This window comes from Ursus maritimus, unplaced genomic scaffold, assembly GCF_017311325.1.
Source record: "Ursus maritimus isolate PB19 unplaced genomic scaffold, ASM1731132v1 scaffold_8, whole genome shotgun sequence".
Lineage (NCBI taxonomy): Eukaryota > Metazoa > Chordata > Mammalia > Carnivora > Ursidae > Ursus > Ursus maritimus.
In genome coordinates this window covers 80,485,367-80,508,589 of record NW_024426996.1, presented here as the reverse complement: position 1 = coordinate 80,508,589, position 23,223 = coordinate 80,485,367, and the positions used below count along the sequence as shown (strand labels likewise).

General features: G+C 45.7%; 1 protein-coding gene across 2 annotated transcripts in view; it reads right to left on the bottom strand.

Moving 5' to 3' along the window:
* Positions 1–22,134, bottom strand: part of TNIP2 (TNFAIP3 interacting protein 2) — a 35,563-nt gene extending 13,429 nt beyond the window's left edge. The window contains exon 1 of one of the 2 annotated variants that reach the window (XM_040625045.1): positions 21,809–22,134. In XM_040625045.1, coding sequence (XP_040480979.1) covers positions 21,809–22,087 — 279 coding nt within the window. In that variant the 5' untranslated portion in view covers positions 22,088–22,134. Of the gene's footprint in view, positions 1–7,812; positions 7,853–21,808 lie in introns of those variants that run through there. The other variant, XM_008705838.2, reaches the window with a different exon arrangement.
* Between the last annotated feature and the right edge of the window lie 1,089 nt (positions 22,135–23,223).

The window sequence follows — 23,223 nt, the reverse complement described above, 5'->3', positions numbered from 1 at the left end:
CATCAATACTTCACTCTCAATAGTGATTAAACAACCAGACATAAGTAAGAAAAGAGGACTTAACACAGTAAACCAACTAGATCTAACAGATGTACAAACACCCACCAGCAACAGCTGCATACAAGATCTTCTCAAGTACACTTGGGACATTTTCCAGAACAGGCTGTATGTTAGACCACATATTAAGTGTCAGTAGATTTTTTTATTTAAGATTTTATTTATTTGACAGAGAGAGAGAGCAAGAGAGAGCACAAGCAGGGGGAGCAGCAGGCAGAGGGAGAAGCAGGTTCCCCACTGCAAGGAGCCCAATGTGGGGCTTGATCCCAGGACCATGGAATCATGACCTGAGCTGAAAGCAAACACTCAACCAACTGAGCCACCCAGGTGCCTCAAGTCTCAGTAGATTTTAAAATACAGATATCTTCAAAGTGCCTTCTCCAACCATAACAGAATGAAATTAGAAATCAACAGAAGTAAATCTGGAAAATATGCAAAATTGTGGAAATTAATCAACACACTTTTAAATCAATCGAAGAACACACAAGAAAATTAAGAAATACTTACAGAAAATTAAAATGAAAACACAACATACCAAAACTTATGGGATCCAGTGAAAGCAACATTAGGGGAAAATCTTTAGCTATAAACACTTGCCTTTATAAACAAGAAAGATCTCCAGTCAACAATCTAACTTTACAACTTAAGAAACTAGAAAAACAAGAACAAACTAAACCCAAAGCTAGCAGAAGGGCAGAAATCATAAAGATTAGAGCAGAGATAAATGAAATAGAGAAAAAAAAAAAAAACAGAAAAATCAGTAAAACCAATAGCTGATTTTTCTAAAAGATCAACAAAGTTGACAAACCTTTAGCTAAACAGACTGAAGAAAACAGACAAATTACTAAAATCAGAAATGAAAGTGGGGACATTACTACCAATTCTACAGAAATAAAAAGAATTATAAGAGTACTATGAACAACTGTACACCAGCAAATTGGATAATCTACATGAAATGAACAAATTCCTAGAAACACAAACCCTACTAAAACTAAATCACAGAGGGGCGCCTGGGTGGCACAGCGGTTAAGCGTCTGCCTTCGGCTCAGGGCGTGATCCCGGCGTTATGGGATCGAGCCCCACATCAGGCTCCTCCACTATGAGCCTGCTTCTTCCTCTCCCACTCCCCCTGCTTGTGTTCCCTCTCTCGCTGGCTGTCTCTATCTCTGTCAAATAAATAAATAAAATCTTAAAAAAAAAAAAAAACTAAATCACAGAGAAATACAAAAACTGAATACACTTCTACCTAATAAAGAGATTGAATCAGTAATCAAAACTCTCCCAACAAAGAAAAGCCCTGGAACTGATAGCTTCACAGGTGAATTCTAGCAAACACCTGAAGAATATTAATCCTTCTTAAGATTAAAAAAAAAAAAAAAAAAAAAGTTGGGAACACTTCCCAATTCATCCTATGAGGCCAGCATTACCCTGATACCAAAGCACCACAATCAAGTGGAATTTTTTTTACTGAAATGTAAAGATATTATAAACATACAAAAATTGATCAATGGATGTTAACTAGACTTATTGTGGTGATCATTTCTCAACATATACAGACATCAAATCATTTTGTGGTATACCTGAAACTAATATGTTAACTATATCTGAAGAAGGAAAAAAAAAAAAAAGCAGTTGACACTAAAAGACCAGTATTCTGATTTGGAAACTTAAGTTGGCTTACCTATATACTTACTGAGTTCAGTATTTCCCCACTACACATCCTCCATCCCTTTCACAACATGCTTCAAGAAGTGATCATCCAGACATCAGTGTAATTAATCCAGAGAATGAACCAAAGACTCTCCACAATTAACTGTAGAAGGGAGGCCACACCACAAAATGAAAATGGTAGGAAGGGTACAGTCCCAGTTGGGAACCAAACTAACCTGTAAGACTAACCACAAACGGAAGGGACAATCAGTGGGGATTATCACTAAGAACACTGAGTCCCTCCCCTTAGAGAGACAGCATAACAAACAATTCCATCTAGAAGCAGCATTTGAAAAGTGCCTGGGGTAGACGGGAAGCTTACTTACTAATCTTAGAACACACACTGGAGGGCAGGGATCTTAAGCAGCCTTGTCCAAGAAGAGAAGAGCTAGTGGGCACTATCTCCCTTCCCCTCCCTGCCAGCCTAGGTACCAAGACACCTGTGGGAACCAGCATGAACATTCCCTAACTAGCTTGCTAACGCCATGCCCATTCCCCTGCCCCTACATTCTCCTGCAGATCCATCCCATCCAACCTGCCCCACTCAGCAGGAGTCCCTCCAAGATGTCTGATGTCTCATTCAGCAAGCAGCCCTGACAGTGGCCAACACCAAAATGACTCCTGCCCTGGGAGAAGGGAAGACAACCACAGACACCAGTTCAAAAGAGAACTGATCTGACGGCTGGCCCATCCATGAACAAAAATGTCACACAGGGCAACACAAAGAGTCCTGTAGTTCAGGGACACTGCAACCCTAACAGACTGGGGGCAGTATCTGGTCTGACTGCAGGTTGTGCCCACCAATAAAAGCCTCGCAGGGGGGGCGCCTGAGTGGCTCAGTCGTTAAGCATCTGCCTTTGGCTCAGGTCATGATCCCAGGGTCCTGGGATCAAGCCCTGCATCGAGCTCCCTCCTCAGTGGGAGGCCTGCTTCTCCCTCTCCCACTCTGCCTGCTTGTGTTCCCTCTCTCGCTGTCTGTCAAATAAATAAAACCTTAAAAAAAAAAAAAAGCCTCACAGGGGACAACAGGGAAAGCACCCTGCAGTTCAGTGCAACCACAGTTCTGGCAAAAAGGTTGAAGGCAGGCATCTGGTCTGAACCAAGCAGAAGCCCAAGGCAGCCCCAGACTGGCCCCTTACCACGGACAGACTAAACCCCACCCACACAGGCAAAGGGGACCACTGCAGCCAACTGGAAGGCAAATGCAGCTCAGGCACAACAGTAGGGTATGCACAACGCACATAGGAAACAGCCCTGAAGCACTAGGTTCCCGTGAACAAAGGGACACTGCAAGGCACCAGAAGACCTCCTTCTAAGCCACTACTTTCAAGATCAGGAGACATAACTCCCTAACACATAGAAACATACTCAGAGAATTAGACAAAATGAGGAGACAGAGGAGTATGACCCAAATGAAAGAACAAAACAAAATCACAGCAAAAGACCTAAGTGAAACAGGGATAAGTGATACACCTGATTGAGAATCCAAAATAATGGTCGTAAAGATACTCACTTGAGAACAGAGTGGAGGACCTCAGTGAGACTTTCAACAAGGAGATAGAGAATTAAAAAAAAATCAGAGCTAAAGAACTCAATCACTGAAATTTAAAAAATACACTAGAGGGAATCCATAGCAAATTAGAGGCAGCAGAAGAATGGATCACTGAGCTGGAAGACAGAGTAATGGAATGCACCAAGCTGAAGAGCAAAAAAGAAAACACAAAAAATGAGAATAGATTAAGGGAACTCGGCAACATCATCAAGTATAATAACATTTGCATTATAAGGATCCCAGAAAGAGGAGAGAAAGGGGAGCAGAGAATTTATCTGGACTTAATAGCTAAAAACTTCCTGAATCTGGGAAAGGAAAAGAAATCCAGATCCAGGAGGCACAAAGAACCCCTAACAAAATCAACCCAAGGAGATCTACACCAAGACATATAGTAATTAAAATGGCAAAAAGTAGTGACAAAGAATTTTAAAAGCAGGAAGAGAAAAGACAAGGGTTACATACAAGGGAAAACCCAAAGGCTGTCAGCTGATTTTTCAGCAGAAACCTTGCAGGCCAGACAGGAATGGCATGACATATTGAAAGTGCTGAGAGGAAAAAACCTGTAGCCATGAATACTCTACCCAGCACGGTTTTCATTCAGAATAGGAGAGATAAAGAGTTTCCCAAACAAATGCTAAAGGAACTTATCATCACAAAGCCAGCCTTATAAAAACGTTAAAGGGAATTCTTTGAGTGGAAAAAAAGGGCCATAATCAGGAGTAAGCAAATTAGGAAAGAAAAAAAATTTCACAGGTACATACAAACGTAAAGTAATAAACAGATTAATCTCCTATAAAACCAGTACAGAGGTTAAAGCACAAAAGCAGCAAAAATAAATGATATCTATAAAAATCCGTCAAGGGATTCACAAAATAAAAAGGATGTAAATTATGATGTCATATACATAAAACATAGGGATGGGAAGAGTAAAAACTTAGTGCTTTCAGAATGGATTCAAACTTAAGCAACCATCATGCTAATACAGACTGCTACACGCCTAAAATGTTATATATAAACCTAATGGTAACCACAAATCAAAAACCTATAATAGATAAGCAAAATATAAAGAGAAAGGAATCCAAGCATATCACTAAAGAAATCCATCAAATGACAAGGAGGCAAGAGAAGAAAGAAACAGAGAAGATCTACAAAAACAACCATAAAACAAATAACAAAACAGCAATAAGCACATGCCTATCAACAATTACTTTGAATGTAAATGTATTAAATGGTCCAATCAAAAAACACGGAGTGACTGAATGGATAAAAAAGCAAGACCCATCTATATGCTGCCTACAAGAGACCCATTTGAGACATAAAAAAACACGTAGCTCAAAAGTGAAGGGATGGAAAAGTGAAGGGATCATGCAAATAGAAGCAAAAAGAAAACCAGAGTACCAATATTTATATCACACAAAACAGACATTAAAACAAAGACGAGGGGCACCTAGGTGGCTCAGTCAGTTGGGCATCTGCCTTCGGCTCGGGTCATGATCCCAGGGTCCTGGGATCGAGCCCCGCATCAGCTCCTAGCTTGGTGGGGAGCCTGCTTCTCCTCTGCCTGCTGCTCCCCCTGCTTGTGCTTTCTCTGACAAATAAAATCTTAAAAAAAAAAAAAAAAAAGACTATAACGAGAGAAAGAGGGGCACCTGGGTGGCTCAGTTGGTTAAGCATCTGCCTTCAGCTCAGGTCATGATCTCAGGGTCCTGGGATTGAGCCCCACATCGGGCTCCTTGCTCAGCGGGGAGTCTGCTTCTCCCTCTCACTCTGCCCCCACTCGTGCTTGCTCTCTAATAAAATCTTTCAAAAAATTAAATTAAAAAAAAAAGCCGAGAGAAAGACACTACATAATCATAAAGGGAACACTCCAACAAGATATAACAACTGTAAATATTTATACACCCAACATGGGAGCACTCATATACATAAAGCAACTATTAATGGACATGAAGAAAAAAATGATACTAATACTAGCAAGGGACTTTAACACCCTATTTACATCAATGGATAGATCATCCAGACAGAAAAATAACAAGGAAACAGTGGCTTTCTTTTTTTTTCAGATTTTATTAGAGAGAGAGAGAGAAAAGGAGCGCACAAGTGGGGGCGGGGGGGATGGGAGGGAGAGGGAGAAGGAGAAGCAGACCTCCCACTAAGCAGGGAGCCTGACTCCCAGGACCCTGAGATCATGATCTGAGCTGAAGGCAGACCCTTAACTGACTGAGCCACCCAGGTGCCCCAAAACAGTGGCTTTGAATGACACATTGGACCAGATGGATCTAACATATATTCTGAACATTATATCCAAAAACAGAGGAATACACATTCTTTTTTTTTTTTTCCCCCAAGGAGGCTCCACACCCAACGTGGGCTGGAACTCACGACCCTGAGATTAAGAGTCACATGTTCTACTGACTGAGCCAGCCAGGCACCCCCCCCTTTGTCTTTTCTTCAAGTGTACATAGAACATTCTCCACAGTGGACCACATCAGACCACAAAACAAGTCTTAAATTTAAAAAAATCAAAGTCATACCATGCATCTTTTCCAACCACAACAGTATGAAACTAGAAATCAATCACAAGAAAAAGTCTGGAAAGAACACAAATATACAAAAGCTAAATAACATACTACTAAACAATGAATGAATCAATCAATAAACTGAAGATGAAAGAAAAAAATATAGGGAAACAAATGAAAATGAAAACACAACAGTCCAAAACATTTGGGATGCAGCAAAAGCTGTTCTAAGAGAGAAGATTATAGCAATACAGGTCTACCTCAACCAGCAGGGGAAAAAAAATCTCAACTAAACAACCTCTCGGAAATAATAAAGATGAGAGCAGAAATAAATGAAAGATGGACTAAAAAATGATAAAACAGGTCAATGAAACCAGGACCTGGTTCTTTGAAAAGATCAACAAAATTGTATCTTTAGCCAGACTCCTTGAAATGATACAAAAAGAGAGAACTCAAATAAATAAAATCAGAAAAGAAAGGAAAGCAAAATAAAAACAAAAAACAAAAAAAACCTGACACCACAGATATACAAAGGATTATCAGAGAATATTATGAAAAATTATATGCCAACAAATCGGACAACCTTGAAGAAATGGATACATTCCTAGAAACATATAACTTCCCAAAGCTAAATCAAGAAGAAATAGAGGGGCACCTGGGCGGCTCTGTCAGTTAAGCATCTGCCTTTGGCTCAGATCAGGATCTCCAGGTCCTGGGATTGAGTCCCTCATCCAGCTCCCTGCTCAGCAGGGAGCCTGCATCTCCCTCTCCCTCTGCCCCTCCCCCTGCTCATGCGCGCTCTCTCTTTCTCAAATAAATAAATAATAAAAAGAAATAGAAAATCTGAAGAGACCAATTACTAACAATGAAATTGAATCAGTAATCAAAAAACACCCAACAAACGAAAGTCCAGGATCAGATGGCTTCAAAGATGAATTCTACCAAACATTAAAGAAGAGTTAGGGAGGGGCGCCTGGGTGGCACAGCAGTTGGGCGTCTGCCTTCGGCTCAGGGCGTGATCCCAGCGTTATGGGATCGAGCCCCACATCAGGCTCCTCCACTATGAGCCTGCTTCTTCCTCTCCCACTCCCCCTGCTTGTGTTCCCTCTCTCGCTGGCTGTCTCTATCTCTGTCAAATAAATAAAATCTTACAAAAAATAAATAAAGAAAGAAGAGTTAGGGAACACTAGGGTGACTCAGTCAGTTAAGCATGTGACTCTTGATTTTGTCTCATGTCATAATCTCAGGGTTGTGAGATCGAGCCCCATGTCAGGCTCTGCAATGGGCGTGGAACCTGCTTAAGATTCTCTCGGGGCACCTGGGTGGCTCAGTTGGTTAAGCATCTTCCTTCGGCTCAGGTCATGATCCCAGGGTCCTGAGACTGAGTCCCGCATTGGGCTCCCTGCTCAGCGCAGGGCCTGCTTCCCCCCTCCCTATGCCTGTTTCTCCTTCTCCCTCCCACTCCCGCTACCAGCTTGTACTCTATCTCTGTGTGAAATAAATAAATAAAATCTTAAAAAAAGAAAAAGATTCTCTTTCTCCCTCTGCCTCTCCCCCATTTCCCTCTCTAAAAAAAATAAATAAATAAAAATTTAAAAAAATAAGAGTTAGTACCTATCCTTCTCAAACTACCACAAAAAACAGAAGAGGAAGGAAAGCTTCCAAATTCATTCTATGAGGCCAGCATTCCCCAGATACGAAAACATCGTTTCAATAAAGACGAAAGAAAGAAAGAAAGAAAGAAAGAAAGAAAGAAAGAAAGAAAGAAAGAAAAGAAAAGAAAACTACAGGATCTCTGATGAACATACATGCAAAAATCTTTAACAAAATACTAGCAAACTGAATCCAACAATACACTTTAAAAAAATCTTTCACCATGATCAAATAGGATTTACTCCAGGGATCCAAGGGTGGTTTAATACTCACAAATCAATCAACGTGATACATCATATTAAAAAGAGAAAGGATAAAAACCATATGATCAGGGGCGCCTGGGTAGTGCAGTCGTTAAGCGTCTGCCTTCGGCTCAGGGCGTGATCCCGGCATTCCGGGATCGAGTCCCACATCGGGCTCCTCTGCTGGGAGCCTGCTTCTTCCTCTCCGTCTCCCCTGCTGTGTTCCCTCTCTCGCTGGCTGTCTCTCTGTCACATAAATAACAAAAATAAAATCTTTGGAAAAAAAAAAAACACCATATGATCATATCAATAGATGCAGAAAAAGCACCTGACAAAGTACATCATCCATTCATGATAAAAACACTCAACAGGGGCGCCTGGGTGGCTCAGTCTGTTAAGCGTCTGCCTTCGGCTCTGGTCCTGATCCCTGGGTCCTGGGATGAAGCTCCACATCGGGCTCCTTGTTCAACAGGAAGCCTGCTTCTCCCTCTCCCTGCTGCTCCCCCTGCCTGTGCTCGTTCTCTGTCAAATAAATAAAATCGTTTTAAAAAAAACTCTCAACAAAGTAGATTTAAAGAGAACACACCTCAACATAGTAAAGGCCACATATGAAAAACCCACAGCTAACACCATATTAAGAGAGATTTTCCTCTAAGATCAGGAACAAGACAAAGATGTCCACTCTCACCACTTTTATTCAACATAATACTGGAAGTCCTAGCAATAGCAACCAGGCAAGAAAAAGAAATAAAAGCATCCAAATTGGTTAAGGAAGGAAAAAAAGTGATCATTTATGTGCATGTGTGATTCCACAATTTGAAGAGCAAGAATTGGACCTTGATCATCTTTGCATTGCCCTAGCCTAATGCTTAAAAGAACGTGCAGTTAACACCTTTATCAGGTAATAAAGGTAGTCATAATCTGCCCCCAATTTAACTTTACAGCCACTTCCTGTGTTATCCTCTACACTCTTTACTCTAATTATACTGGATTAACACTGCTCCAGAGCCTGGCACAACCCTGACACTGTACACATGCTTGTGAAATGAATATACTATACTCATATTGGAAGAAATGGAAAAACATAACCCACAGTGCCTGCACATACACACTCCATTCCTATACAGAAGATGCTCAAAAAACACTTAAGTGGCAATGGTAGATGATACTCCCATCTGAGTACCAACTAGGTGCAAAAGTTATGCTATGTTCTTTATGTATGTTAAATCACATGTTCCTCACAACATAAAACTCATAATGTACTATATACCCATTTTGTGTATTTTCTACAAAGGCAATTGATATTTCTACAATCTCTGTTTTCTCAACTAGTATATAAGCATCTTTTTTTTTAAAGACTGTATTTATTTGAGAGAGAGAGAGCATGAGCGAGGTGCGGGGGAGGGGGGTTTGCAGGGGAAGAGGGAGAAGCAGACTCCCCACTGAGCAGAGAGCCCCATGTGGGGTGTGATCCCAGGACCCCAAGATCATGACCTGAGCCAAAGGCAGACGCTTAACCAACTGAGCCACTCAGGCACCCTGTATATAAGCTGCTTTTCTTGATCCTTTCTGCATCTCCAGGGCCTATCAAAGCATCTAGCATACAGTAGGCATTTAACAAATATCTAATGACTGAATGAATAAATACATAAATAGTCCTATGAGCTAGGTCTTGTTATTTTAGTTTTACTGATGAGAAAACCAGAACATTAAGTGACTTGTCCAAGGTAACACAGCTAGACAGCATCAGAACCAGATTTAAAGTATACTGTTTTTCAATATTTAATGTAACACTTGCTTCTCACTGGTGCTCGAGAATGAGGAAGTATTATAACCCAGAGTACTTCCACAAATATCTTGTGAACTTCCCACAAGGAAACTTTAGCAAGTTTCATCATAGTTTCTTTTTTTTTTTTTTTTTTTTTTTTAAGATTTTACTTATTTATCGACAGAGAGAGCGACAGCCAGCGAGAGAGGGAACACAAGCAGGGGGAGTGGGAGAGAAAGAAGCAGGCTCCCAGCGGAGGAGCCTGATGTGGGGCTCGATCCCAGAACGCCGGGATCACGCCCTGAGCCGAAGGCAGACGCCTAAGGACTGCGCCACCCAGGCGCCCCTCATCATAGTTTCTGAAAGACAATGAAAAGGTGATGCTTGTGACTAGGGTTATCCCTGGCTTTTTAAAAGAATAGGAGGTGCAGCGTATTAATCCTCTGGACAGCAATGCAGAAGGGTCAGAGGCCGATCTGGACAAATTGGACAATCAGTGAGCAGCATTTTAGTTATGTATTGATAAGCCCCGAATTGTTGCTATTTGCATTGTAGTTCCACCTTCCACGCGTTACAAATTGACCGTGTTCTTGACATACCTGTCATGTATTCTCATCTATACTACCTGAAGACAATTAGACAATTGTCGATTAACATCTAACAATAATGGCACGATAATCAAGCTTTTTGGGGACAAGAAGCACAACATATGTGCTTGACGTTTGTTTTCTATCTATGACTCACCATCAATCCCTTGGAGTGAACAAAATGTTGCTATTAAACTTTTCCAATCAGACCATTTTTCACTAGATTCGTTACACACACATTTAGGTAATGGTTAAGTTCACAAACATTTCATAAAAGAAGAGAAAAGGAGAAAGAAAGAGAAAGGAAGGAAGGAAGGAGAAAAAAAAGAAAGCTGATCAATGTAATATACCACGCTAACAGAATGAAGGGAGAAAAACACATAATCGTAACAATTGAGGTGAAAACTATCTCCACGTAATAAAAGCCATATTTGGGGCACCTGGATGACTCAGTCAGTTAAGTGTCTGCCTTTAGCTCAGGTCATGATCACAGGGTTCCTGGATCAAGCCCTGTGTCCAGCTCCCTGCTCAGCGAGGAGTCCACTTCTCCCTCTCCCTTTGCCTCTCCCCCTGGCTCATGCTGTCTCCCTCCCCCTCTCCCCGTCAAATAAATAAATAAAATCTTTTTTAAAAAATAAATAAAAGCCATCTTTGAAAAACTCACAGTAAATACCATACTCAATGGTGAAAGACTGAAAGCTTTCCCTCTAAGATCAGGAACAAGTCAACAGTACCCACTTTCAACACTTCTATTCAAAATAGCACTAGATATTCTAGCTAGAACAAGTAGGAAGAAAACAAAAGAAAGAAGAAGGCATCCAAATAGGAAAGGAAGTAAAATGATATTTTGCAGATGATATAATCTTGTATGTGGAAACTCTAAATACTCTACACACATACACGCAAAAAAACTTAGAATGAATTCAGCAAATATCAGGAAACAAAGTCAACACATGAACAACAGTATTCCTATATACTAACAATAAAGAATCTGAAAGAGAAATTATAAAAGCAATCCCATTTACAACAGCATCAAAAAGGATAAAAGACTTCTGAATTAATTCACTCAAGGAGGTGGAAGACCTGTACAGTGAAAACTATAAAACGTTCCTGAAAGAAATTAGGACATAAATAAATGGAAACATCCCATATTCACAAACTGGAAACTTAATATTGTTAAGATGTCAATACTGTGAAAATTATTAAGGGAAACCTCACTAAAATGGAATCAGGAGGCTAGAACAGGGAGCCCTCATGCTCTATCACTTGTCAATTGCAGGACAGGAATGTTCTTAATTTTTCTTTTCTTTTTTTTTTTTAGATTCATGTATTTATTTGAGAGAGAGAGAGTGTGCGAGTGCACGTGCAAGCAGGGGGAGGGTCAGAGGGAGAGAATCTCGAGCAGACTCCCCACAGAGAAATGAACCCGACATGGTGCTCAATTTCCTGACCCCAAGATCATGACCTGAGCCAACACCAAGAGTCAGACACTCAACCTACTGAGCCACCCGGTTGCCCCAGGAATGTTCTTAATTTTTTTTTACGATTTTTTATTTATTCACTTGAGACAAGGGAGAGAGAGAGAGAGAGCATGTGCAAGCGTACAAGTGGGCGGCAGGGAGGAGCAGACGTAGAGTGATAAACAACAGGCTCCCCACTGAAGCAGGAAGCCCAACGCAGGGCTTGATCCCAGGACCCTGAGATCATGACCTGAGCTGAAGGCAGACACTTAAATGACCGAGTCACCCAGGCGCCCCGTTCTTAATTTTCTTAAGAACGTTTTCTTTTTACTAACTTACTTTAAGAATACAGCATATAATACATGTAGCATACAAAGTATGTATTAATCAACTGTTTATGTCATTGGTAAGGCTTCCCATCAACAGGAGACTATCAATAGTTAAGTTTTCTGGAGAGTCAGGAGTTATACATGGATTTTCAATTGCACAGGAGGACAGCAACCATAACGCCCATGTAGTTGAAGGGTTAATGGTACTTTACTACCCCAGCAGAAGGAAGAAAGGTTCTCTCCTCCAGCTCCAACAGCCCAGCCCATGAGAGACCGTCACAACTCAGCCAATGAAAAGTTACTAGACTTCAAACTCCCAATTTACTGCAATGGACTGTCTGTCTACAAGAGCCCTCCCAGCTCCCCCTTTCCGCTATAAAAGAGCATTCTTCTCCTTTGTTCTTTGGACTTACCTATGGTTTTGCTGTAGCTTGCATGAACTGCAAATCTCTGCTATCCAGAATAAATCCATTTTTGCTGGTAAAATAAGTGAGTTTTATTTTTAAGTTTAACATTACTCAAAGTGATCTATAGATTCAATACAATCCCTATCAAAATCCAGTGATTTTTTTTTTGCAGAAATAGAAAAATACATCCTAAAATTCATACAGAATCTCAAGGAACCCCAAATATCCAAAACAATCTTAGAAGAAGAAAAAGGCAACAAAGCAGGACTCATGCTACCTGAATTCAAAACTGACTACAAAGCTACAGTAACCAAAACAGTGTGGTCCTGGCATAAAGACAGGCATTTACACAAAGGCGATAGAATAATGAGCCCAGACAGGTCATGATCCCAGGGTCCTGTGATCAAGTCCCACCTCAGGCTCCCTGCTCAGTGGGAAGTCTGCTTCTCCCTCTGCCTCCCTTAGCTCGTGCTCGTGCTCTCTTTTTCTCTCAAATAAATAAAATATTAAAAAGAAGAAGAAGAAGAAGAAGAAGAAGCAGCAGCAGCAGCAGCAGCAGCCGCCGCCGCCGCCGCCACCGCCGCCCAGAAATAACCCCTTGCATATATGGTCAAATGGTTGTTGACAAGGGTGCTAAGACCATTCAATGGGGAAAGGATAGTTTTTTCAACAAATGCTGCGGGGAAAACTGGACATCCACATGCAGAAGAATAAAGATGGACTCTTTATTGAACACCATATACAATAATTAACTCAAAATGGATCAAAGACTTAAATGTAAGACCTAAAACTAAAACTCTTATAGGAAACATAGGCAAAAGCTTCACAATATTGAATTCGGCAATAATTTCTTAGATGTGATACCAGTGCACAGGAAACAAAAGAATTTCTCTATAGCATGTGATGTTGCCTTTTTTTTTTTAAGATTTTATTTATTTATTTGACAGAGACAGAGAGAGAGCACAAGCAGGGGGAGTGGCAGGCAGAGAGAGAGAGGGAAAAGCAGGCTCCCCACAGAGCAGGAGGAGCCCCATGTGGGACTCATCCCAGGACACCAGGATCATGACCTGTGCTGAAGGCAGTCACTTAACCAATTGAGCCACCCGGGCACCCAGCATGTGATGTTGCCTGATAGCATTTTACCCACAGTAGAACTTCTCTCAAAATTGGAGTCGGTTCTCTCAAACCCCGCCACCTTATCAACTACGGTTATGCAATATTCTAAATCCTTGTCGTATTTCAACAATCTTCATCACAGCATCGTCACCAGTAGACTCCATCTCAAGAAACCACCTTCTTTGCTCCTCCACAGAAGCACCTCCTCATCCGTTCAAGTGTTATCCTGAGATGGCAGCAGCTCGCTCACCTCTCCAGGCTCCACTTCCAGTTCTCTGGCTGTTTCCGCCACATCTGCAGTGACTTCCTCCGCTGAGCCTTGAACCCCTCAACGTCCTCCATGAGGGCTGGAACCCACTTCTTCCAAACTCCTGTTAGTCTTGATATTGAACCATGGGAACATTTTCTTAATGGCGTCTGGAATGGTGAATCCTTCCCAAAAGATTCTCGACTTACCCAGCTCGAGCAGAGGAATCACCATCTACGGCATCTGCAGCCTTGTGAAGTGTGTCTCTTAAATAGTAAGACTTCAAAGTCAAAATCACTCCTTGCTCCGTGGGCTGCAGAATGGACGCTGTGTCGGCAGGCATGAAAACAACACTGATCTCGCCATACGTCATCAGAGCTCTTGGCTGACCAGGTACAAAGTCAACCAGCGGTAATCTTTCCAAAGGAATCTTTTTCTTCTGAGCAGCAGGTCTCAACAGTGGGCTGCAGATCTCTGGTAAACTGTGCTGTAAACAGAGATGCTGTCGTCCAGGCCGTGTGGTCCGTTTGTAGAGCACGGGCAGAGGAGAGGTAGCGTAATTCTTAAGGGCCTGAGAATTTTCAGAATAGTAAATGAGCACTGGCTTCAACTTAAAGTCACCGGCTGCATTAGCCCCTAACAGGGGAGTCAGCCTGTCCCTTGAGCCTCTGAAGCCAGGCGCTGATGTCTCCTGTCTAGCTAGGACAGTCCTAGATGGCATCTTCTCCCCAGATACGGCTGCTGCGTCTACACGGAGCATGTGCTGTTTGGGAGCCGCCTTCACGAGCGATCCCAGCTGGATCTTCTGCAGCACCTGCTACAGCTTCTCCATCAGCACGTGCTGCCGCACCCGGCACCTCTGTGTCTCCTTAAACCTCACGAACCCACCTCTGCTAGCTGCAGGCTTTTCTTCTGCAGCTTCCTCACCTCCCTCAGCCTTCGTGGATTGAAGAGAGTCGGGGCCTTGCTCTGGATGAGGCTTGGCTTTAAGGGAACACTGGGGCTGGTTTGATCTCCTATCCAGACCACCACCATTTTCTCCCTATCAGCAGTCAGGCCGTTTTGCTTTCTTATCATTCATGCGTTCGCAGGAGTACGAGTAGCGCTCTTAACTTTCTTTGAGAACTTTTCCTTGGCGTTTGCGACGTGGCCTTTTGGCACAAGAGGCCTACCTTTTGGCCCATCTCGGCTTTAGACATGCCTTCCTCACTAAGCTTTATCATTTCTAGCGTTTGATTTCAAGTGAGATATGTGTGACTCTTCCTTTCACTTGAGCACTTAGAGGCCATTACCGGGTTATCAATTGGCCTAATCTCCATATTGTTGTGTTTCAGGGAACAGGGAGGAGAGGGAGAGAGATGGAGGAATGGCTGGTCAGTGGAACAGTCAGAAAACACACATACTGATTAAGTCTGCTGTCTTTTATGGGCACAGTTCATGGTGCCCTAAAACAAGTACAATAGTAACATCAAAGATCACTGATCACACATCACCATAACAAACATAATCATAATGAAAAATTTTGAAATATTACAGGAATTACCAAATTATGACGCAGAGACATGAAGTGAGCAAACGCTGTTAGAAAAATGGTGCCAGGAGACTTACTTGATGCAGGGTTGTTACAAACTTACTTTCTTCCTTTCTTCTCTTCCTTCCTTCCTTTCCTTCCCTTCTTCCTTTCCTTCCCTCCCTCCCTCTTTTTTTCTCTTTCTTTCTTTCTTTCTTTCTCTCTCTCTCTCTCTCTCTCTCTGTGTCTTTCTTAATAATCTCTACATAATGCAGGGCCCAAACCCACAACCCCAAAATCAAGAGTCACACACTCCACCTACTGCACCAAGCAGGCCCCCTGTCAAACTTTCAATTTATAAAAAACGCAAGATCTGAGAAGTGCAAAAAACTGAGGTATGCCTGTAGAGTATTCCTAAAACTCAACAACAAAATAACCAATTCAGAAATGGGCAAAGGATTTGATGTTTCTTCAAAGAAGATATACAAATGACCAATAAGCACGTGAAAGAATGCTCAACATCACTAATCATTGGGAAATTGCAAATCAAAGCTACAATCATTTTTTTTTAAAGATTTTATTTATTTAATTGACAGAGATAGAGACAGCCAGCGAGAGAGGGAACACAAGCAGGGGGAGTGGGAGAGGAAGAAGCAGGCTCCCAGCGGAGGAGCCTGATGTGGGGCTCGATCCCAGAACGCCGGGATCACGCCCTGAGCCGAAGGCAGACGCTTAACTGCTGTGCCACCCAGGCACCCCAAAGCTACAATCATTTTATATTAAATCACCACAAACCCATCAGGATGGCTATTAAAAAAAAAAAGAATAACTAATGTTGTGAGAACATGGAGAAATTGCAACCCTGTGCACTGCTGGTGAAATGTAAAATGGTGCAGCCACTGTGGAAAAACAGTATGGTGGTTCCTCAAAAATTACACAGAGTTACCCTATGACCTAGCAATTCCACCTCTGGTACATACCCAAAAGAACTGAAAGCAGGGTCTCAAAGATAAATTTGTACACACATATTCATAAGGGCAGTGTTATTCATAAAAGCTGAAACATGAAAGCAACCCAGGTGCCTATCAACAAATGAATGGATAAGCAAGCTGTGGTACACAGGTACTGCGGAGTATTGTTCAGCCTTAAAAAGAAGGAATTTCTGGCTCATGATACAACACGGAAAAACTTGCAGGACATTAGGCTAAGTGAAATAAGCCAGTCACAAAAAGATAAATACTGTATGCTTCCACTTCTGTGAGGTCCCTAGAGTAGTCAAATCAGAGAGACAAAAGGGAGAATGATATTTGCCAAGGGTGGAGGGTGGGGGGCAGGGAGATGGGGAGTTACTACTTAATGGGTATAATGTTTCAGTTTTACAAGATCAAAAAAGGTATGAAGATAAATGGTTAAAAACAAACAGAACACAAAGCTAACACAGCCCATTGTAAAGGCTGTATGCTGTTCCATTCAACAGAAAGCATGGCAGACCAGAGAAAGAAAAAGCCGGAAGGGAAAGGAAGCTGATATGTCAGGACCAGGCAGGGCCCATGAGGCTAGTACCTAGGTGGTGATGAGATGGGTTGAGCAGTCATGGGCCACATAGTGAACTGACACCATTATCCCAGAAAGTCTTAACTGGAAGAGCTTTGTAAAGCTACAAATATACAGAAGCCTTGTGTTACAAACAAGGTAAAGTCTCGAGTCTTACTGTGGTGGCAAAAAGAACCAGAATTCTCAAGACTGATCTGGCCCCATCACATGCTAGCTACAGCTCAGCCACAGATGCAGAGGTCACCTGGCAGTCCCTGCACACCTCAGACTACAGCCTCAGGATCCTCTCTGGGAGCCCCCAGTCTCTACCAACCCAGGGTTGCTGCTCCTAATGGGCGGGCTGACATGGCCAGTGAGGAGACCAAACTATTGATCAATTCTTCTCATTCTTTTCACTCTGCACAGCGTGAAACCTCTCCATTCCTCCACAGATTCTGTGAAAGACCCAGATAGATGAAGGAGTAAGACACAAACACGTAATCTCATAAGATACCAGATTGTTAAAATGCTCCTTAAATATTTAAAAATCCTAAAACAAAACCTGTATGTCAGGGGTAAAGGACCATATAGATCTAGGACTACAGATCTGCTTGTCTGGGTCCTGGTTAGGGGATGTTGGGCCACAGGATGCCAGGACTGAACATGTGGGCTGAACGCCAATGGCCACCAGACTACAAGTAGAGTCCTGCTACTTGCGGGTCTAAGTTGGTGGTGAGTATGATGCGCTCCGGTCCCCGCTCTGCACTCATCTGTTGTGTCCATGACACAAAGATCAGTGGTGCAGACCAGGTGCCTTCTAAATCTTCCTTCTGCCCTGATGAGTTACGAACCACCTCCCCCAGATGAGAGAAAGTGCTGCAGTAAGGGAGACATCTGGCTTCTAGAAGCATCTAAAATGAGGCAGATAAGAAAATACTGGCAATGTGATATGCAGATCCACAGACAGCATGAACTCAAGCACGCCAGTGTGTACATACCCTGTGTGTAAAGGAAAAACAGGGAGGAGGCATGCCAAGAAATGAACACTGGTTATCCCCACATTGTGGGATTACGGTGGCTGTTATTTTGTTCTTTATTCTTTATTCTTTCCTCTGTTTTTCAGATATTCAAAATTACTTTTATAATAAAAATAAAGGGGGGTACATGTCTCCTTTTCACTCAAAAATCCAGCTGCAGGCCCAAGCCTAGACGCGATCATTGTCTTCTGTAGCTACTCTCTTTGCAGACCTAGTTTCTTTCCCGGGACAACCCGGATAATAGCTATGGCCCAAACAGGGCACTAGAGCTCACCCAAATGTGTGCGGCACTTCAAACAGCTGTTACGGACAAATACCGTTACTCTCGCCCCTGGTCTAAGCGTTCATGGTTCTTCACGAAGACAGACATAACATCAATGACAGGGACGAGAAGGAGGGAAAGTAGATTTGTCTGTTATCCCACACTCGCAGGCACTGCAGCACTGTCATTGCTCCCAGCAGAAGAGAGCTGCTACTAATGAAAGACTCATTTACGACTGGAGCTGAAAGTCACCTCAGAACATAACCAGGGTTCACGTGGCCTAGAATAATACAGTCACATGCAAACCTCACACCCAACAAGGGGGCAGACCTCTTAGAACCCAAATACATACCCATCAGAACTCCAAACAGGCAGAGAGCCCTCAGATCCAACACAGACACACACAGACACACACCCCTCTCAACCAACATGGACACACATACCTTACACCTAGTAAGAGTACACAGACACTTCAGAACACAAACGCACACATACCTCCTAGAATCTACCACAGGCAGATGAACTTTCCTTAGAACCAACACAGGAGCTCCTCCTCAAAACCTAATACACGAAACTTCATAACGAACAAGAACACTCACCCCTCATCCCAATACAAGCAGAAACAACACAGGCATACAGGCCACTCAGAACTGAACACAGAGTGGGGCGCCTGGGTGGCTCAGTCGTTGGGCGTCTGCCTTTGGCTCAGGGCGTGATCCCAGCGTTCTGGGATCGAGCCCCGCATCAGGCTCCTCCGCTGGGAGCCTGCTTCTTCCTCTCCCACTTCCCCTGCTCGTGTTCCCTGTCTCGCTGGCTGTCTCTCTCTCTCTGTCAAGTAAATAAATAAAATCTTAAAAAAAAAAAAAAAGAACTGAACACAGAGCACACACCCTCAATTCAAAGTGGGAAAACACACCCCTTCCAAATGAACACCTATTCACACCCCTCAATACATAACACCCCTCAGACACAACACAGGCACATACACCTCAAACCCTACATGGGAAACACACATCTCAGAACCCAAAACAGGGACACACACCCCTTAGACCCAACACAGGAGCACAAACATACCTTAAAACCAACAGGGACAACAACCCTCACTCAATATGGGAGCACACCCTTCAAAACCAACATTCAACATACAAACCTCAGACCCAACACAGACAGACAAAACACCTCTCAGAAACCAACATGGACACATAACCCTTAGAACGCAACACTGGCACACACACCCCTCAGAAAAAAACATAGATATACAACCACTGGACCCAACACAGGCATAGCACAGGAAAACACACCCCTTTAGAACCAACATAGACACACAACCCTCTGACCCAGATGGGCACACACACTACTCAGAACCAACACAGACACAGAACTCTCAGACCCAATATGGGCATACATACCCCTCACAACAAACATGGGAGCACAACACTCTAAAGCCAACATGCACACATACACACCTCAGAACTGACACTAACACAAACACCTCAGACCTAAAATGGACACACACACACTGCTGAGAAGCCACTGAGGTGCATACACCCCTCAGAACCCAACATAAACACATCCCCTTACAACCTATGCAGGCACACACTGCTCAGAATCAGCATGGGCACATACACCCCTCACAACCCACAATGGGCACACAAGAGCAGACTCCGCAGAACCTAATCCCAAGACACACCCCGTTAGAACCTAAAACAGGTACATTACCTCTCAAATCAACACAAACACACACCTGTAGAACCAACACGGGCACACAACCCTTCGACCTGACACAGGCACACAAACTCCACAGAACCCAAAAGAAGCACACACACTCCTCAGAACCAACACAGACACATGACACTCTCATCCAGCTTGGGAGCACATCCTTCAAAACCTAACACATGCACACACCCCTCAAACCCAGGATGACAGCACACCACTCAGAATTAACACAAACACACACCCTCAGATCCAACACGGAGAGACACAGCTATCAGAAGCAACAAGGACTGGGGCGCCTGCGTGGCTCAGTCGTTAAGCGTCTGCCTTCGGCTTGGGCGTGATCCCAGGGTCCTGGGATCAAGCCCCACATCGGGCTCCCTGCTCCACTGGGAGCCTGCTTCTTCCTCTCCCACTCCCCCTGCTTGTGTTCCCTCTCTCGCTGGTTGTCTCTCTCTCTGTCAAATAAATAAATAAAATCTTAAAAAAAAAAAAAAGCAACAAAGACAGACAAGCCCTTTAAAACCAAATGGAACCCAACCCTCAGACCCAACACAGACACACCACTCAGAACAACACAGACACTCAACCCTCACACTCAATATGGGAGTACGCCCCTTAGAATCAACACAAACACATACCCCCTCAGACCCAACACAGGAGCACACCCCCCCAACCAACATGGATTCATAACCCTCAGACTGAAACAGGCACACAGCCCTCAGACCCAACAGAGGAGCACACCCCTCAGAACCCCCCCCCACACACAAACACCTCTCAGACGAAACCCAGGCACACACACACACACACACACCCGCAGAACCCAGTAAGAGCATCAGATGCTTCAGACCCAACATGGGAACATATACACACCTTCAGACCAACAAGGACCCACAACCCTCAACATGAGCACACACCCTTTGACCCAACACAAGATACATTGCTCAGAATCTAACACACTCACACACCCTCAGAATCAACATGAACACACAACCTTCAGGCCAAAACAGGCACACACACTCCTCAAAACCCAACGGGGGCTTACACATCTCAGAACCAACACACACACAACCCTTATGCCCAACACGTTTGCATACACACCGCTCAGAACCAACAGTGTCTCACAACCATTAAACCTAACACAGCCTTCAGATATAAATGGACACACAGTCCTTGACACAACACGGAGCACACCCCTCAGAACATAACACATACATACGATCCTCAGAACCAAGCGGAACAAACGCCCCTCATACAGAACAACCTTCAGAACCAACAGGGCACAAATACCTCTCAGAACCCAGAACGGGCACAAACCCCCAGAGCCAACCCGGACACACGCCCCTCAGATCCGCCACGCGAGTGCACGCACGCCTCAGAGCCAACACGAACACACAGCCTTCAGCACCCGCCGCCGGAGCAGGCGTTCTGAAGGCAACCCACGCACACGCAGCTCGGGACGGACCACACCGCTCCCCCAAACGCAACACAGGCACGCACCCACCCTGAACAGCCAACAAGAATGCACAACCCTCGATCCAACACGGGAGCACACCTGTCAGACCCGCACTGCGAAAACTCAGAGAGGAAACGTTGTTCAGAATGGAGTCCAGACAGGGCCAGGAGGAGCCCCCCTCCTCGGCCGCAAATCCAGCAGCAGCGGAGGGGCCCTGCACGCCCGCACTCCTCCGCTACCCCTCTGCCACAGCCCTCCCAACGCCCCTCCTCTGTAAAAGAGCCTCCCCTCCTTTGTCCGGTGGCCTCACCCGTTAGTGTGTCCCAGACCGCAATTCTCTACTATTCCCGAATAAACCGATTTTTGATGGGGAAACGACTGGCAGTGTTATTCTTAAGGTTAACAGCGTCCACGCGCGCCCTCCGAACCGACAGGCAGACACAACACCGCCCTCCGCACTCAACACGGACGCAGGCACCCCTCGCAAGTCGGAACCCACCCCCGCACTGTCCTCACACCCAACACCGGAGCGCAACTCTCAAACTCTCGGAGCCCAGCGCGGCACAAACCCTCAGCCCCAGCGCGGTCTCACGCGCCTCAGAAGCCGCCGCGGGCCAAGCAAGCGAGACCCTCGCCCACCGCGGACGCACCTGGCGCAGCGCCGCCTCGCCGGCGCCGCCCTCCCGCTGCCGGAGCTGCTCCCGGAAGCGCGCCACCTGCTCCAGCAGCGCGTCCACGAGCGAGGGCGCCGCGTCCCCCTCGAGCGCGGCCAGGCGGGCGCGGAGGCGCTCTATGAGGGCGTCCCGGGCGGCCAGCTGGTCCTGAAGGCGCCTCAGCCGCTGCCCGGCCTCGTGGTACAGGCCGCAGAGAGCCGCTGCCGCGCGCGCGGCCCCCTCCTGCCCGCCGGACCCGGTGCCCCCTGAGGACATGGCCGCGGGCCCCGACCGGCGAGCGCGCGGGCGCCGCCAACTTCCGCGCCCGGTCTGGGCGGGCTGCGCACCTTCCCGGAACTTTTCCCGGCGCGCCCCGCCCACCGCCGAGAGCCCGGCCCCGCCCACGGCAACCGGCGCGGCCCCTGACCCGCGGAAAGGCCGTCCCAGACCCTCGGGCAGCGCTGCCCCGCCCATGGCGATCTGCCTGGCCCCGCCCCCTCCGTCCCTAGCTCGGCCCCGCCCAGGCGACCAGCTTGGCCCCTGACCCGCGGAAAGGCCGTTCCAGACCTTACGACAGCCCGGCCCCGCCTCCTGTCGACCGCCCCGCCCCGTCCCTTCCCCCTCCGCCCACAGCCCGGCCCCGCCCACGGCGACCGGCGTTGCCCCTGGCCCGCAGAAAGGCTGTCGCACACCGTGCGACAGCCCGCCCCTTCTCCAGGCCCCGGCTGGTGGCCCGGCAGTCCCGGAGTGGCGGGCTTGTCCCAGCAGTCCCGCCCCTTCCCCCCCGCCCCCTCCCGGCGTCGGGGGAGTTTTCGGAGAGAGGGAGGGAGGGTGAGCCGCCTCTGATGCAGCTGCGGATGGGAGGGGAAGAAGGGGTCAAGGGCGACCTCGAGTGTTGGACCTGTGCGTGGGTCCACATCCCCGGGCTCAGGCCGGGTCGGCCACACACAGCAACAGGAACAGGGCGACGTTCCAAGAGCTGAGCCCGGGGGGATGCTCTACCCCCGCAGCTGCATGGTAGTGACCCAGAGCAGGGCGCCGGCCCCCCGCGTGCCCCTCGCTAAGGTATCCTTGGAGCAGGGAGCAGGAGGGAGCTGCCCTGTCCTACCCTCACTTCATCCCTTTCCTTCCTCCAACTCCCAGCGTTTCTCTGGCTCCGCGCTGTTTCCTTTTCAAAGCCTGAGCTTTCCCCCACGATGACGAGGACGCGCGAGCGCACCTGCGCTGTTTCAAAGGTTCCCTCCCTCACGGCCGCCGCGTCTTCCGCCCTGTCCCCATCTGGTTTTCCCCTTTATGTAGTCCATTGCCAAGCTAGGGCTGGGCCCAGGGAAAACCCTCGCAGACTTGTAAATCACACAAGTGTATGAGCAAAGCCAGCTCACACTTCCTCCTCTGCAGAGGGAAGGTCAGAG